Source organism: Bos javanicus, chromosome 5 (assembly GCF_032452875.1).
Source record: "Bos javanicus breed banteng chromosome 5, ARS-OSU_banteng_1.0, whole genome shotgun sequence".
In the NCBI taxonomy this organism is placed as follows: Eukaryota; Metazoa; Chordata; class Mammalia; order Artiodactyla; family Bovidae; genus Bos; species Bos javanicus.
The window spans coordinates 120411436-120425612 of NC_083872.1; the positions used below are offsets into that span (position 1 = coordinate 120411436).

A 14177-nucleotide genomic window follows, 5' to 3' on the forward strand; every position below is an offset into this window, starting at 1 on the left:
ACGCCCCCACCCCTGCAGAGTGGAACGGTCTTCTCGGGTTCCTGGTAACTTCATCAGGGCCTCATCGTGTTGCTGCAGCTACAGATAACATCTCCCTGTGGGTAACTCTTCCCTGGCAGAGCCCCCGAGACTGGCCCGAGCTCAGCGAAGGGACCCGGGGTGAGGGTCTGTTGGGCAGAACGCGTGGCTGGGCTGCCGGGGCAGTACTGATGGGCACTGCCATCCGCCCCTGGACCCACAGAAAGAGGGAGGGGCAGGGGCGGGGTCGGGGTGGGGAGGCCCGAGCTCCTGGAGCTGCAGGGGGGGTGTGCTGACCCCCCGCTCGACGAAGGCCCACCCTCCCGGGTCCGCGGCGCGCCCGCAGGCACAGCCTCCTTAGCCAGGCAGCCCTCTGGGCGGGGCACGTCGCGGGCCCATCTGCGCGGCACCCGGGCTGCACCCAGCCTGAAGCCCGAGTGTTGCGTAGCACGTAGCTCCCAGCCTGCTGCCCGGCGCCTCTCGCCGGGTCGGCGGCCCAGACCATGGCCCAGAGCGCCTCAGAGGCTGGCGGCCTCGCCTGGGGTTGGGACGGGGACGCGGACGAAGACTGGGAGGACGCCGCGCTGACCCTGCTGGCCCTGGCCGTGGTGACCGCCACGGCACTGGCTCTGCACTGGTTTGGCTCTGCGCAGGACCAGGAGGCGGGGGGACCGGCATCCACAGCCCTCCGCCCTTCGCAGGTGGAAGCAGCTGGGCCAGCCCTACCCGCGAAGCACAAGGTCAGTGGCGCTGTTGAGGGTCACAGCTCAGTGCAGGGAAAGCCAGGCCCTCCAGGACGTGGCCAGGGGAGTCCAGCTGCAGCGGGCGCCCAGGATCAGGAGCCCCTGGGTGGCGGGAGTCTGGCTGCCGCAGCCTCCCCTCCCCTTAAGACGCCAGCGGGGGAGGGGGCCAGTGGAGGGGTCTTGGGACCCCCTGAAACCCTCCGACGTAAAGGGAAGGAGGCTCACAGGTCAGGCTCTGCTCTCCCGTGTGGGAGCAAAGGTGAAGGGTCATCTGCACCCCTCCTGATACACTTCACCCCCCGGGATCCTGGCAGAGAAGTGGAGGTGTGGGGGGAGGCAGGGGGTGTCCGAGGCACGGCCCCTGACCACAGGATTGGTCGGGACAGTCGCCCCTGGCAACAAGGGCGGGGGTCACCTGCCTCGAGGGGGCAGAGCCCCGGCAGCCGGTGGGGGCAGGTGGACTCAGGACCCAGCGGCTATCGCCGGCGAAAGCTGGACGCCCTGTCTCTGGGCTCTGTGGTGAGCGTGTGGGATGCTGTGGGTGCAGCCAGCTGCCTGCCCTCAGGCTCCCAGGGGCTCCTGTTCCCCCAGGAGCCGCCCCCATTGTGCAGCCTGCAGACTAGGCCCTTGATGGGTGTCTCAGAGAGGGGGCTTGGGGAGAGCGGCCCCCAAGCCACCCGAGGCCTAGCTCTAGACTCGGGAGCCACAGCTGGTGAGAACAAGGAGGCTTCGACCCTGGCCCCCAGGGAGTCCCAGGAGCCCCAAGCCGCCATGGAGGGCTGGCCCTGGGTGAGGAGGGAGGTCCTGGTCACTGGGAGCTTCAGCCAGGCCCTGGGCCCTGTGAGCCTATCACCAGAGGGGACACAGGGGGGACACCCCTCCTTGTCCCTAGTGCAGAGGCCCACAGAGGCCTGCACTGTGGGACAGGCTGGGGCGAATGGCTCTGGAGATCATGTTTTCTTCAGTTCAGAAGACAAAGGAGGGACAAAGGAGCAAGGGGGCCACAGCATTAGAGAAGGGAGAGGGTACCTGCGAGGCCAGGTGGCCTGTGGTTCTGCAGACATTTGCAGCTGCATCTCCTCCCCTAGTTCCTCAGCCATGACCCCGCCGTGCACCCCTAAACCCCTCCCACCCCCAGGGTCCCCACCTGTAGCACACGCCCGCCCCAGTCTCGGACCTGGAGCCCCGATTCCTCCGATCTCCTCTCCTTCAGACTCTTTGCCCCTCAGAGTGAGCCAGAGTCCTGCTGCAGGGTCCTCCTCCCCAGCGCCGACCCCTGCCCCGACAGGTGCCCCTCCTCCAGCACCATCCGCTGCCCCTGCCGCAGCTGCAGCCCCCGTGCCTGCTAGCGGATCGAGGCTTGCATCTCGGGAGCCCAGTGTGGTTCTCTGCAAGGACCATCAGCAGGGACAGCTCTCAACCAGCTGGGGAAACCTTATTTCAATGGTTCTCAGGAGTCACCCCTTTCCCAGGCCAGAGAGGCCCCAAGGGAGAGCCCCAAGGGCCGCTCTGGAGGGCCCCAGCCATCCGGGCGCAGCCTTATCCTCTGAGAACAGAGAGTCGGCTGCTCCCCCAGAGGAGGACAGGCATGGTGCAGAGGATCTGGCCACAAGGGCGGGTCCAGGGGGCCTGGAGGAGGCTGGAGCTCGGCCACAGCAGAGTCACACTGAGACCGAGGGGGCTGCTGCTGAAGGCACCCCCTCAGGCCCGAGAGGGGACAGAACCGAGGAGAAATATCCAGACTCGCTGCTGCAGGGAGCCACAGAGCCCATAGCCCCTTCGCCGCCCCTGGAGCAGACCCAGCCTGGCTCTTCATCCTCCTTGGCTACAAGGCAGGACCCCCAGCCAGTCCCGCGGTCCCGGAAACGCAGCTTGTGTGAAATGTCCCAGAGGCCCAAGCAGGAGGCCAGCCGGGTGGCGCCTGGGGCGGGGCCCCGCCCTTCAGGCCACAGGCAGGGCCTCGGGGAGAAGCAGGAGGAGGCCCGGAAACTCATGATGTTTCTGCAGAGGCCAGGAGGCTGGGGGGTGGCAGAGGGGCCCCGAAAGTCCAGGGCCTCCGTGGTGGCTCTGCCGCGATGGCTGGACCTGGGCAGTTGCCTGGAGGCACTGGCCTTTGCCCAGCAGCACGGGGACCCTGGCTTGGCCCAGGAAACCTATGCCTGGATGAGTGACAATCTGCTTCACGTGCTGAGAGACCCGAGCCTCTACCGGCAGCTGAGTGGGGCTGACCGGGAGCGCATCGTGAGCCTGCGCACCAGCCGTGGCCCAGCAGTGCTGGGGGCCCTGGTGCTGCCGGGCCTCTACAGGGCGAGCCGCTCTGAGCTCACACGGGGCTCCCCTGCAGCGGAGGCTCTTGCCGGGGGGCCCGCGGCCCTGCCTCCCCCTGCATACCTGCACGTGTTCCACCCTGGAGAGAACTCCTGGCGGGCCCTGACCAAGGTGCCCCAGGAGGCCCCGCTGCGAGGCTGCGGCCTCTGCACTCTGCACAACTACCTGTTCCTGGCGGGGGGCGTCCGTGGGTCTGGCGCCGAGGCTGTCTGCTGCAACGAGGTGTTCTGCTACAACCCTCTGACCAACATCTGGAGCCAGGTGCGGCCCATGCAGCAGGCGCGCGCCCAGCTGAAACTAGTGGCCCTGGATGGGCTGCTCTACGCCATCGGGGGCGAGTGCCTGTACAGCATGGAGTGCTACGACCCGCGTGTGGACGCCTGGAGCCCCCGCGCGCCCCTCCCTGCGGGTGCCTTCCCCGTGGCTCACGACGCTGTGGCCTGCCAGGGGGACATCTACGTCACCGGGGGCCATCTCTTCCACCGGCTGCTCAGGTACCAGCCCACAAAGGATGCGTGGGATGAGTGCCCCTACAGTGCCAGCCACCGGCGGTCCAGCGACATGGTGGCTCTGGGGGGCTTCCTGTATCGCTTTGACCTTCTGCGGGGCGTGGGCGCCGCGGTGATGCGCTACAACACCGTGACGAGCTCCTGGAGCCGGGCTGTCTCCTTGCCACTGCCCGCCCCCACCCCGCTGCGCTGCGCTGTGCTGGGCAACACGATCTACTGCCTCAACCACCAAGTCACAGCCACCTTCACCGTCTCCGAGGGGACCGCCCAGTTCCACGCCAAGGAGCTGCAGCCTTTCCCCCTGGGGACCAAAGGGGTCCTCTGCCCGTTCACCCTGACTCTTCCTGCCAGGGGCCCACTGCAGACTGCCCTCTGACTGGCTGCTCTCCCGGGAGACCTTGGGGCAGGTCTGACAGGCAGGAGGCGCCCTGGGAGGAGGCTGCGGTGCAGAACCTTCTGCTGCTGTTCCTGGGATGACTTTCCTTTTCTGTTGTAATGAGCCTCCTGACTCCCCCCTTCCAGCCCCCCTTCCTCTGTGCCTGCTCCCCTCAGAGCCCCAGCCCTCAGTGCCTGGGAGCTGGTTGCTGGCATCTTACTTCCCACCGGGCCCAAGCTGCTTCCTGTTTAACCCTTTCCTGGCTGCCTGGGGCCTCAGCCCACTCACCCATCCGTCCCCCAGGCAGAGACCCTCTCACAGTATCACCCTACTGCCTGACCTGACCCGGGGGCTCCAGGCCAGGCAAGGAGCACTCAAGGGGGTGAGAAGGGAGACCAGAAGAGTCCCCAGGGCTTTCTACCTGGCCTGAGGGAGGCCTCCAGAGTCTGGCTGGTTCTATGTTGGACAGCTCTGAAGCCCTGTTTTGTCTAACTGACCTCAAGGCTGAGAACCCTTGTCTGTGAGTGTCCTCCTGGCAGTAACCCCCGCCCAGACCCTCGCCCAGGCCAGCCAGGACCACTCAGCTCACACCCCTCTGCAGCTTGGTGCAGTCTCTCCCTCTGGTTCAGCCCCTGCAGGAGCCCGCCCCCCTTTCCACCAGCCCCTCATTCGCCGTGTGGATGAGACATCTACCATGGCTTTTCCCGTCTGAAATGGGGCCGTGAGAACGTAGGGGCACACCCGAGTGCCCAGCACAGCGCCCCAGACACGCAGCCGAGTAACGACGTTCTCCCCAGCCCTTTGGAACTCACTGTGGGAAGGCAAATAAACGCGCCTGAACGCCGCCCGTGTCCTGCCTGTCTGGCTCCTTTTCCCTTGTTCTCAGTTCAGCGCCACTAGTACTGAGCCCTCTGCTTCATCAGAGCGTCTGCGTCTCGCCCGTCTCATGTGCTGCTGACAGGGCCTGAATGCAGCTGGGTGAGACAGAAAGGATCCTGAGGTGCTTGAAAATAAGTTTATTGAGAAACAAGCTCTGTGCCCAGGCCGTGAGTTGGGGTCGCTGCGGTTCCGCCCGGGGGCCTACTGCGCGCGCTTGGCCTCACTGAGCAGCTCCTGCCACTTCTTTTCCATCTCCTCCTTGCAGTTGAGGAAGGCGTCCTCCAGCCGCCGCATGGACTCCGCCAGCGCGGGGTTGGTGCGCATCACCACCATGTCGTAGGCCATCCACGTGGCCTGCACTGCAACAGCCAGACAGGCCCTGGTCAGACCACGGGGGCGGCTGCAGCGCTGGGCCCCCTGGCGAGGGCTGGGTGCCTCTGCTCACGCCTGGCATCCTGGGACAGGACGCGCTGAGCCACCCAGCTACTCTAAGGAGAGAAAGCGGGTCGGCCATGTGTCAGAGGGCTCATAACAACCCCTATTAAATCTCCTCTCTACACAGAGCAGGAACGAACCTTCCCTAATCTCACCAAGTCTTAACTTCGGAATACACTAGCCCACAACACTAAAAGGTTGGATGGCAGTATGACGTGAAATGTTAGGAAAGATTAAACACGGGTCCTTACCCATCTGCAGTTCACAGCTAGTGGTTGCAGGGTGACTCCCAAGAAGTGCTCCTCCACCCAAGCTCACATGCTCAGGTAGGGCTGACCACTCCCATTCCTGCGAGGCCTGAGCCTCAGGTTTTCTCATGCTCATAGGCCTGGGATGCCTGCCCGCCTCCGCCAGGACACCCCTCCGCTTTCACTAAGGCCAGTCCAGGGGCTCCTCCTTTCGTGGAGGTTTGCATGTTCATGTTAGGTGTCCTTTGGTACTCACCACTGGACTGACCGACTGTCTTTCCCTCTGAGAGCAACTGGAGGGCAGCGCCCCGGGCCTGTAGGTGAACTTGCGCTTCCTGTGCAAATCCAGTGCTGTGTAGAAACTGCACCTCACCCCTTCCCTCACCTCACCCCTTCCCTCTGAGCACTCGCGTGCTTCTCCCCCTTAGACCTATGAATAGGAGGGTCATCTCTGCAGCAAACACATCCCCTTAGAACTTCTGGCTGGGCTAAAAAAGGCTGGATACTTTGGGGAACTATATCCTTCAGGAAATTAACCAGAGGAGAGACAGGCAGGGAATCCCCCGGCAGTTCAGGGTTAGGATTCTGTACTTTCACTGCCGAGGGTGCAAGTTCAACCCCTGGTCAGGGAACTACGATCCTGCAAGCTGTATGGTGCTGCTGAAAAAAGAAAAAATAGGTGGATGATTAATGACAAATGCACACGTATGTCTACACGCAACACAGGTGAGCAGCGTGACAGACTTGAGGTTTCACAGAGAGCGGCAGCCGTGTGGCTGGGGAAACAGCGTTAGAGGAGGTGCATGCAGCGCACCTCGGCAGACACAGGGCACGTGATGCCTGCCAGCACAGGGGCCCTCCGGCTTCTGGAAGCAAGACTCACTTGGGACACCTGTTACATGCAGACAGCTGGGCCCTCTCAAAGCTCAAAGAGGTTCTTATGTAGTGCGCTGAGGATGGTGCCCCGGAACCTGCATCTTAACAAGCATCCTGGGTAATTCTGTGCAGGAAGCTCGCAGACCATCATGTCAGCCACCTGGACAGCAGGTGGAGCATGGACCTGAGGCCAAGACTCTCTACTCACTGGCCGTGTGACCTGGAGTCAGAGAGTTCAACTACTAACCTCATCTCCTCACACGTCAAGGCCGGACAACGTCCGGATCTCATGGCTTGCTGTGAAGATTAAATGGATGATGTATGTAAACTGCCTCGCACATATTAAGTGCTCAAGAAAGGAGAAACTCCCCTCTTCTCTCAAGAAATAAAAAAAAAAAAAAGGAGAAACTCCTACTATAAAATAAACAAGTGAGGTATTCAGGACAGAGAACTAGGGTGGGTAAAACAAAACGAAACAAAAAATTAGCTCACAGAAAAGAATCTCATACAGACCTACACAGCAGCTGAAATTATAGCCCTGAGTTTCCTGAGGCCAAAGCAGAGAAGGAAACATGCTCAGTTTCAAAATTTAGTGATGGGACTTCCCTGGTAGTGCAGTGGATAAGAATCCGCCTGCCAATGCGGGGTTCGAGCCCTGCTCTGGGGAGAGTCCACATGTCTTGGGATGACTAAGTTTGTGTGCCACAAGCACTGACCTGCACTCTGGAGCCTGCACACTGCGACTACTGAGCCCATGTGCTGCAGTTCTGAAGCCTGCGTGCCCGGCCTGACTCTGCTACAAGAGAAGCCACCACAATGAAAAGTTTGCGCACTGCGACAAGAGTAGCCCCTGCTTGCCACACCTAGAGGGAGCCAAAGCAAAGCAAGGAAGACCCAGTACAGCCAAAAATAAATAAATAAAAATATTTTTAAAAATAGAATGCTGAAAATTATTTTTTAAAAAGATTCAGTGAGCATAAAATAAAAACAAACCCATTGTTTATGGCACTTTTATCCTAAGAAAGAATTTTCCTATAGGTATATTTCATAAGAGGTGTGTAATATAGTTGAAAATGTCCTTGACAACATCCCTACTTTAAATACAAAGAGGGACTTTCCCAGTGGTCCAGAGGCTAAGACTCGACGCTCCCAATGTAGGCAGCCCAGGTTCAGTCCCTGATCAAGGAACTAGATCCTACATGCCGTGCCGAAACTAAAGATCCTGCATGCTGAAACTAAGACCCAGCACAGCCAAATAAATAAATTAAAAAAAATACAAAGATATTCTCCTGTGTCAACCATTGTAATCACTGGTAAAAGAAAGCTGGAGGCACAGCACCAAAGCGCACTTCAGAAAAGGTGATTCAGTGAGACTCGGAAACACCGTATCGAGTGCATGGCTCTCTGTAATTTGATCCAAGGGAAAAACAGTATAGATAGGAAGACTCACAATTATCCACAAGTCCTTCAGAAATGTGTCTCCTGAGTTTTTCGTTCATTCAGTATTTACTGAGCGCTTGCTCTGTGTTGGCGTTTCACTAAGGCAGCCCTGATGACACAGCAGGCTACCAGGGTGGACGCATCCTGCGCTCAGGAGCATCTATGCTAGTTGCGGTGGGAGGACACAGATAATAAACACACAACACAACTACACACTGTGAAAGGAGCTACAGAGGAAACAAGCAGCATGTACTGTGACAGAGAAATGAGGTAGGAGAGCCTTAGTTTAGACCAGGTAGTGAGGGCAGGCCCTCTCAGGGGGCCTTCGGTAAGGCCAGCAGAGTAGCAAAGCCAAGGTGCTATCTCTGGTTCAGTTCACTTCAGTCGCTCAGTAGTGTACGACTCTTTGCAACCACGTGGACTGTAGCACACCAGGCTTCCCCATCCATCACCAACTCCCAGAGCCTGGTCAAACTCATGTCCGTGGAGTCAGTGATGCCATCCAACCATCTCATCCTCTGTTGTCCCCTTCTCCTCCTGCCCTCAATCTTTCCCAGAATCAGGGTCTTTTTCAATGAGTCAGTTCTTCACATCAGGTGTGTCAAAGTATTGAAGCTTCAGTATCAGCATCAGTCCTTCCAATGAATATTCAGGACTGATTTTTTTTTTTAGGATTGACTGGTTTGATCTCCTTGCAGTCCAAGGGACCCTCAAGAGTCTTCTCCACCACCACCATTCAAAAGCATCAATTCTTCAGTACTCAGCCTTCTTTATGGTCCAACTCTCACATCCATCCATGACTACTGGAAAAACCATAGCTTTGACTAGATGGACTTTTGCTGGCAAAGTAATGTATCTGCTTTTTAACATGCGGTCTAGGTTGGTTATAGATTTTCTTCGAGGGAGCAAGCATCTTTTAATTTCAAGTCTGCAGTCACCATCTGCAGTGATTTTGGAGCCCAAGAAAATAAAGTCTGTCACTGTTTCCATTGTTTTCCATTCCCCATCTATTTGCCATTAAGTGATGGCACTGGATGCTATGATTTTAGTTTTTTGGATGCTGAGTTTTAAGCCAGCATTTTCACTCTCCTCTTTCACTTTCATCAAGAGGTTCTTCAGTTCCTCTTCATTTTCTGCCATAAGGGTGGTGTTATCTGCATATCTGAGGTTATTGATATTTCTCCCAGCAGGCTTGATTCCAGCTTGTGCTTCATCCAGCCCAGCATTTCACATGATGTACTCTGCATATAAGTTAAATAAGTAGGGTGACAATATACAGCCTTGTCGTACTCTTTCCCAGTTTGGAACCAGTCTGTTGTTCCATGTCCGGTTCTAACTGTTGCTTCTTGACCTGCGTACAGGTTTCTCAGGAGGCAGGTAAGATGATATGGTATTCCCATCTCTTGAAGAATGTTCCACGGTTTGTTGTGATCCACACAGTCAAAGGCTTTGGCATAGTCAATAAAGCAGAAGTAGACTTTTTTTGGAATTCTCTTGCTTTTTGTATGATCCAACATTGTTGGCAATTTGATCTCTGGTTCCTCTGCCTTTTCTAAATCCAGCTTGAACAGGTGGAGGTTCTCAGTTCATGTACTGTTGAATCCTAGCTTGGGAGAATTTTGAACATTACTTTGCTAGTGTGTGACATGAGTGCAATTGTGTGGTAGTTTGAACATTCTTTAGCATTGCCTTTCTTTGGGATTGGAATGAAATCTGACCTTTTCCAGTTCTGTGGTCACTGCTGAGTTTTCCAAATTTGCTGGCATATTGAGTGCAGCACTTTAATAGCACCATCTTTTAGCATTTGAAATAGCTCAACTGGAATTTCATCACCTCCACTAGCTTTGTTTGTAATGATGCTTCCTAAGGCCCACTTGACTTCTCATTCCAGGATGTCTGGCTCTAGGTGAGTGTGAGTGATCACACCATTGTGGTTATCTTGGTCATGAGGATCTTTTTTGTACAGTTCTTCTGTGTATTCTTGCTGCCTCTTCTTAATATCGTCTGCTTCTGTTAGGTCCATACCATTTCTGTCCTTTATTGTGCCCATATTTGTATGAAGTGCTCCCTTGGCATCTCTAATTTTCTTGAAGAGATCTGCAGTCTAGTCCTGTCTCTGAGAGGCTAGTCAGGGCTCAGCCATGCACTCTGACCACCCGATACATAGGCTCAGGTCCTCACACAGAAATTTTTTTTAAATGGTCAAGATGTGCACCTAGAAACAGGGTTCAGTAAAGGATGAAGATAAAGTATTCCAAAATCTGTGTAGGAGAGGGGAGGACTAATGAGGGAGGCAGTAAGCAGATTTATTTTGACAGTTCAGGAGGTAGGAACAGAGAACAGGAATGATGAGGCCAGTCAAGCTAGGCAGTAAAGGGATGAAGATAAGCCCACAGGCTAATCCACATCATAGGCAAAATAAAAGAATCAACACTTAAAAATGTAAATGGTGAAGGTCTACCTTCTCAAATCTCAGGTCCCAGATGGCTTTTCAGATGAATTCTACTGAACTTTGAAGAATAGTTAATTCTTATCTGATACAAGTAATTTCAGAAATTAGGAAAAGAGGGAAGACTGGTAGGCTGACTGGATGACTTTTTAAGAAAAGCATTTGATAGATGCATTTCAGTTACACTGTGGAAAACCTGAGAATAGAGATAAGCAAAAACAAAAACATAATTTTCCCTAAGCTGGTTTATTTTAAAAGAAAAGATTATATTAAACAAAATTATAGGTCTGTCTCACATGAAACTAAACACAAAATCCTAAATATAATTTAACCAAATTTAACAATATGTTAAAATAATATGTTATGATCAAGTAGAATTTGTAAAAGAAATTCAAGGATAGTTGAGTATCAGAAAATCAATCAGCTTAATTAAACACAGTAATAAGTAATAAAAGATTACAGTCATGAAATTAAAAGATGAAACTAAATTAAAACTCTTTGGAAGGAAAGTTATGACCAACCTAGACAGCATATTAAAAAGCAGAGACTTTTTAATATGCTTTGTTAATAAAGGTCCATCTAGTCAAGGCTATGGTTTTTCCAGTGGTCATGTATGGATGTGAGAGTTGGACCATAAAGAAAGCTGAGTGCAGAAGAATTGATGCTTTTGAACTGTGGTGTTGGAGAAGACTCTTGAGGGTCCCTTGGACTGCAAGGAGATCAAACCAGTCAATCCTAAAGGAGATCAGTCCTGGGTGTTCATTGGAAGGACTGATATTGAAGCCGAAACTCCAATACTTTGGCCACCTGATGCGGAGAGCTGACTCATTTGAAAAGACCCTGATTCTGGGAAAGATTGAGGGCAGGAGGAGAAGGGGACGACAGAGGATGAGGTGGTTGGATGGCATCACCAACTCAATGGACATGAGTTTGAGCAAGCTCCGGGAGTTGGTGATGGACAGGGAAGCCTGGTGTGCTGCAGTCCATGTGGTTGCAAAGAGTCGTACACTACTGAGTGACTGAACTGAACTGAATAAAAGGAGGAAATCGTAGCAATATCTCAGTTAATACAAAAAAGCAGTTAGCAAAATTTAATACCTATTACCTATCTTTGATTTTAGAAAATAAAAACTCTAACAAATTAGGAACAGAAGGAGACATTTTGACCTAGTAAAGGTAATATATAAAAAACTTACAGCAAACGTTATACTTAATGGGGAAACTGTGGATAAATTCCTTCGGTAATCAAACAAGGCTGCCTCTAATAATATTGCTGGTATTGAAGATGCTGGTAAATGGAGTTTAAGAGTTTAAAAGAAACAAGAGGTGTAAGATACGAGATAAAACTATCAGTATTTATAAATTATAAAAGTGTATATGAAAGAATGAGGTTCAATTGTCAATCACTTTTAAAAAGACAACAGTTAAAAGGGGAAATATGCCCTATTAGATATCAAGACATCCTATAAAGCCCTATTCAACTTAATCAATTAATTAATTTAGCTGTGCTGTACAGCTTGTGGGATCTTAGTTCCCTGATAAGGGATTAAACCCACAAGGTCAGTGAACATGCAGAGTCTTAACCAATGGACCGCCAGGGAATTCCCTAAAGCATAATTTTTTAAAAAATAGTGTGGTACAGACAATAGACCAATGGAAGAAAATAAATTCAGAGACAGACCTCAGTGTATGTGGAATTTAGTGTATGATGAAAGTAATACCAAAAATCAGTGAAAAAGAGAAGTATATGCCCTATAAATTAAAGACAAATATGAAATATAAAATAACATTTAGCAGATTATCTGTGACCTAGGGACTTCTTAAAAATCACAGATCATCAGGTAAAATATTGGTGAATTAGTTTTTTAACAGTTTAAATACATTTCTTTATTTGGCTGCACTGCATGGTAGCTGTGGCACTCGGGATCTTTGTTGGGTCACAGGTGCTTTCACTGTGGCACACGGGCTCCAGAGCCTGCAGGCCTCAGCAGTTGTGGCATGTGGGTGCTCTGTTTGTGACTCATGGGCTTAGTTGCTCTGTGGCGTGTGTGATCTTAATTCCCTGACCAGGGATCAAACCTGCATCCCTGCACTGGAAGGCGGATTCCTAACCACTGGATCACCTGGGAAGTCCTGGTGAATTTGTTTTTATCAAAATATTTTTTTCAACTAAGGACAACACAGACAACTTTTTCATACAAATGATAGAACTGTACAAGCCTAAAACTGATAATGAGTTAGTGTCTAGACTATACAAGAAACTACTTCAAATCAATAAAAGAAAACTAGTAACAACAACAAAAAACCCTGGAAAATAACAAGTGTTGCTGAGGATGTGGATAAATTAGAAACGTGTACATTGCTGGTGGGAGTGTAAAATGAGGCACCCTTGTGTAAAACAGTTTGAGATTCTTCAGAAAGCTAAACACAGAATTACCATCCCTAGCAACTCTACTCCTAGACAGTATCCCAAACAAAAGAGAATGGGCACTCAAACAAATACTGTGCAGAAGTGTTCACAGGGGCACCATTCACAATAGTTAGACGAGTGTGTGCTCCGTCACTCTGTCGCGTCCCACTCTCTGCCACCCCATGGACTGTAGGCCCCAGGCTCCGTTCAGGCAAGAAAACTGGAGTGGGTCGCCACACCCTCCTCCAGAGGATCTCCCTGACCCAGGGCCTGAGCCCATGTCTCTCATCTCTCCTGCACTGGCACTGCTGCTGCTGCTGAGTCACTTCAGTCGTGTCCGACTCTGTGCGACCCCAGCGATGGCAGCCCACCAGGCTCCCCCGTCCCTGGGATTCTCCAGGCAAGAACACTGGAGTGGGTTGCCATTTCCTTCTCCAATGCATGAAGGTGAAAAGTGAAAGTGAAGTCGCTCAGTCATGTCTGACTCTTAGCGACCCCATGGACTGCAGCCCACCAGGCTCTTCAGTCCATGGGATTTTCCAGGCGAGAGTTCTGGAGTGGGTGGCACTAGCACCACCTAGAAAGCCCAGCAGTTAAACAGTAGGGCACAACCGCAATATACATCAGTGGGTGAATACATGAAATATTATTTAGCCATATAAAGAAATACAGTACTCATATATGCAACAATATGGGTAAATCTTGAAAATAACTATGTTAGGTAAAATGAGCTAGAAACAAAATGCTACATATTATATGATTCTTTTAAATGAAATATCCAGAAAAGGTAAATCCATAGAGACTGGAAACAGATTGGTGGTTGCCAGGGGTTGTGAATAGAGAGGTATGGGAGTGATTGCTTAACAGGTAAAACTTATCTTTTTTGGGTGATGAAAATGTTGTGGAACTGTTACCGAAACTGCAGTCTGGCTGCTGCTGCCCAAAAGCCAGTAAAGAGGCCAAGTTGGTGGGAAGGAAGTTTGCTTTGTTCTGGATGCCAGCATCCAGGGAGGAGGGAGGGCAGGCATCTGTCCAAAGGCTAACGCCTCCTGACTGACAGTCAGTGGGCAAGAGCTTTTACTGACACAGAGAGCTACCTGCACACAAAAAATACAGTCAGCGCCAACAGTCATCTTGAAATTGGGCATCGGTAATCTGACCAGCATCATCTTGGTTGTTTTAGGCATAGTTAATCTTCAGTTTCAGGGTCCATTTGTCTCCATTTTTTGAGGCAAATTGTTGGAATTGAGGCAGCTTATGTCATGGCTACAGTCTGGCCATGGTGTAGTTAAGTTCTTCCACCTGGTGGGGGTTTCAGTAACTGTAAGGCAGCTCACAGGATACGGCTTAGAATATTATCTATAGCTCATGAAAGTGAAAGTCGCTCAGTCATGTCCGACTCTTTCTGACCCCACTGCCTGTATAGTCCAGGGAATTCTCCAGGCCAGAATACTGGAGTGGGTAAC

The 14177-nt window shown here is 52.2% G+C and overlaps 2 protein-coding genes across 6 annotated transcripts in view; one reads left to right on the forward strand and one right to left on the reverse strand.

Annotated features, from left to right (window-relative positions):
• Positions 1-2082: 2082 nt before the first annotated feature.
• On the forward strand, positions 2083-4800 carry KLHDC7B (kelch domain containing 7B). Its single transcript, XM_061418976.1, has one exon. The coding sequence runs from the start codon at positions 2205-2207 to the stop codon at positions 3972-3974; it is 1770 nt and encodes a 589-aa protein (XP_061274960.1). The 5' UTR covers positions 2083-2204; the 3' UTR covers positions 3975-4800.
• A 175-nt stretch (positions 4801-4975) lies between these two features.
• CPT1B (carnitine palmitoyltransferase 1B) overlaps positions 4976-14177 on the reverse strand; it is a 42837-nt gene continuing 33635 nt past the window's right edge. For all 5 annotated transcript variants that reach the window (XM_061418977.1, XM_061418982.1, XM_061418981.1 and 2 more), the window contains one exon: positions 4976-5212. In XM_061418977.1, coding sequence (XP_061274961.1) covers positions 5055-5212 — 158 coding nt within the window. In that variant the 3' untranslated portion in view covers positions 4976-5054. The remainder of the gene's footprint in view (positions 5213-14177) is intronic.

Bases quoted from the DNA above. Each gene is read 5' to 3' on its own strand.
- KLHDC7B (XM_061418976.1), top strand. From the start codon at position 2,205: ATGGTTCTCAGGAGTCACCCCTTTCCCAGGCCAGAGAGGCCCCAAGGG.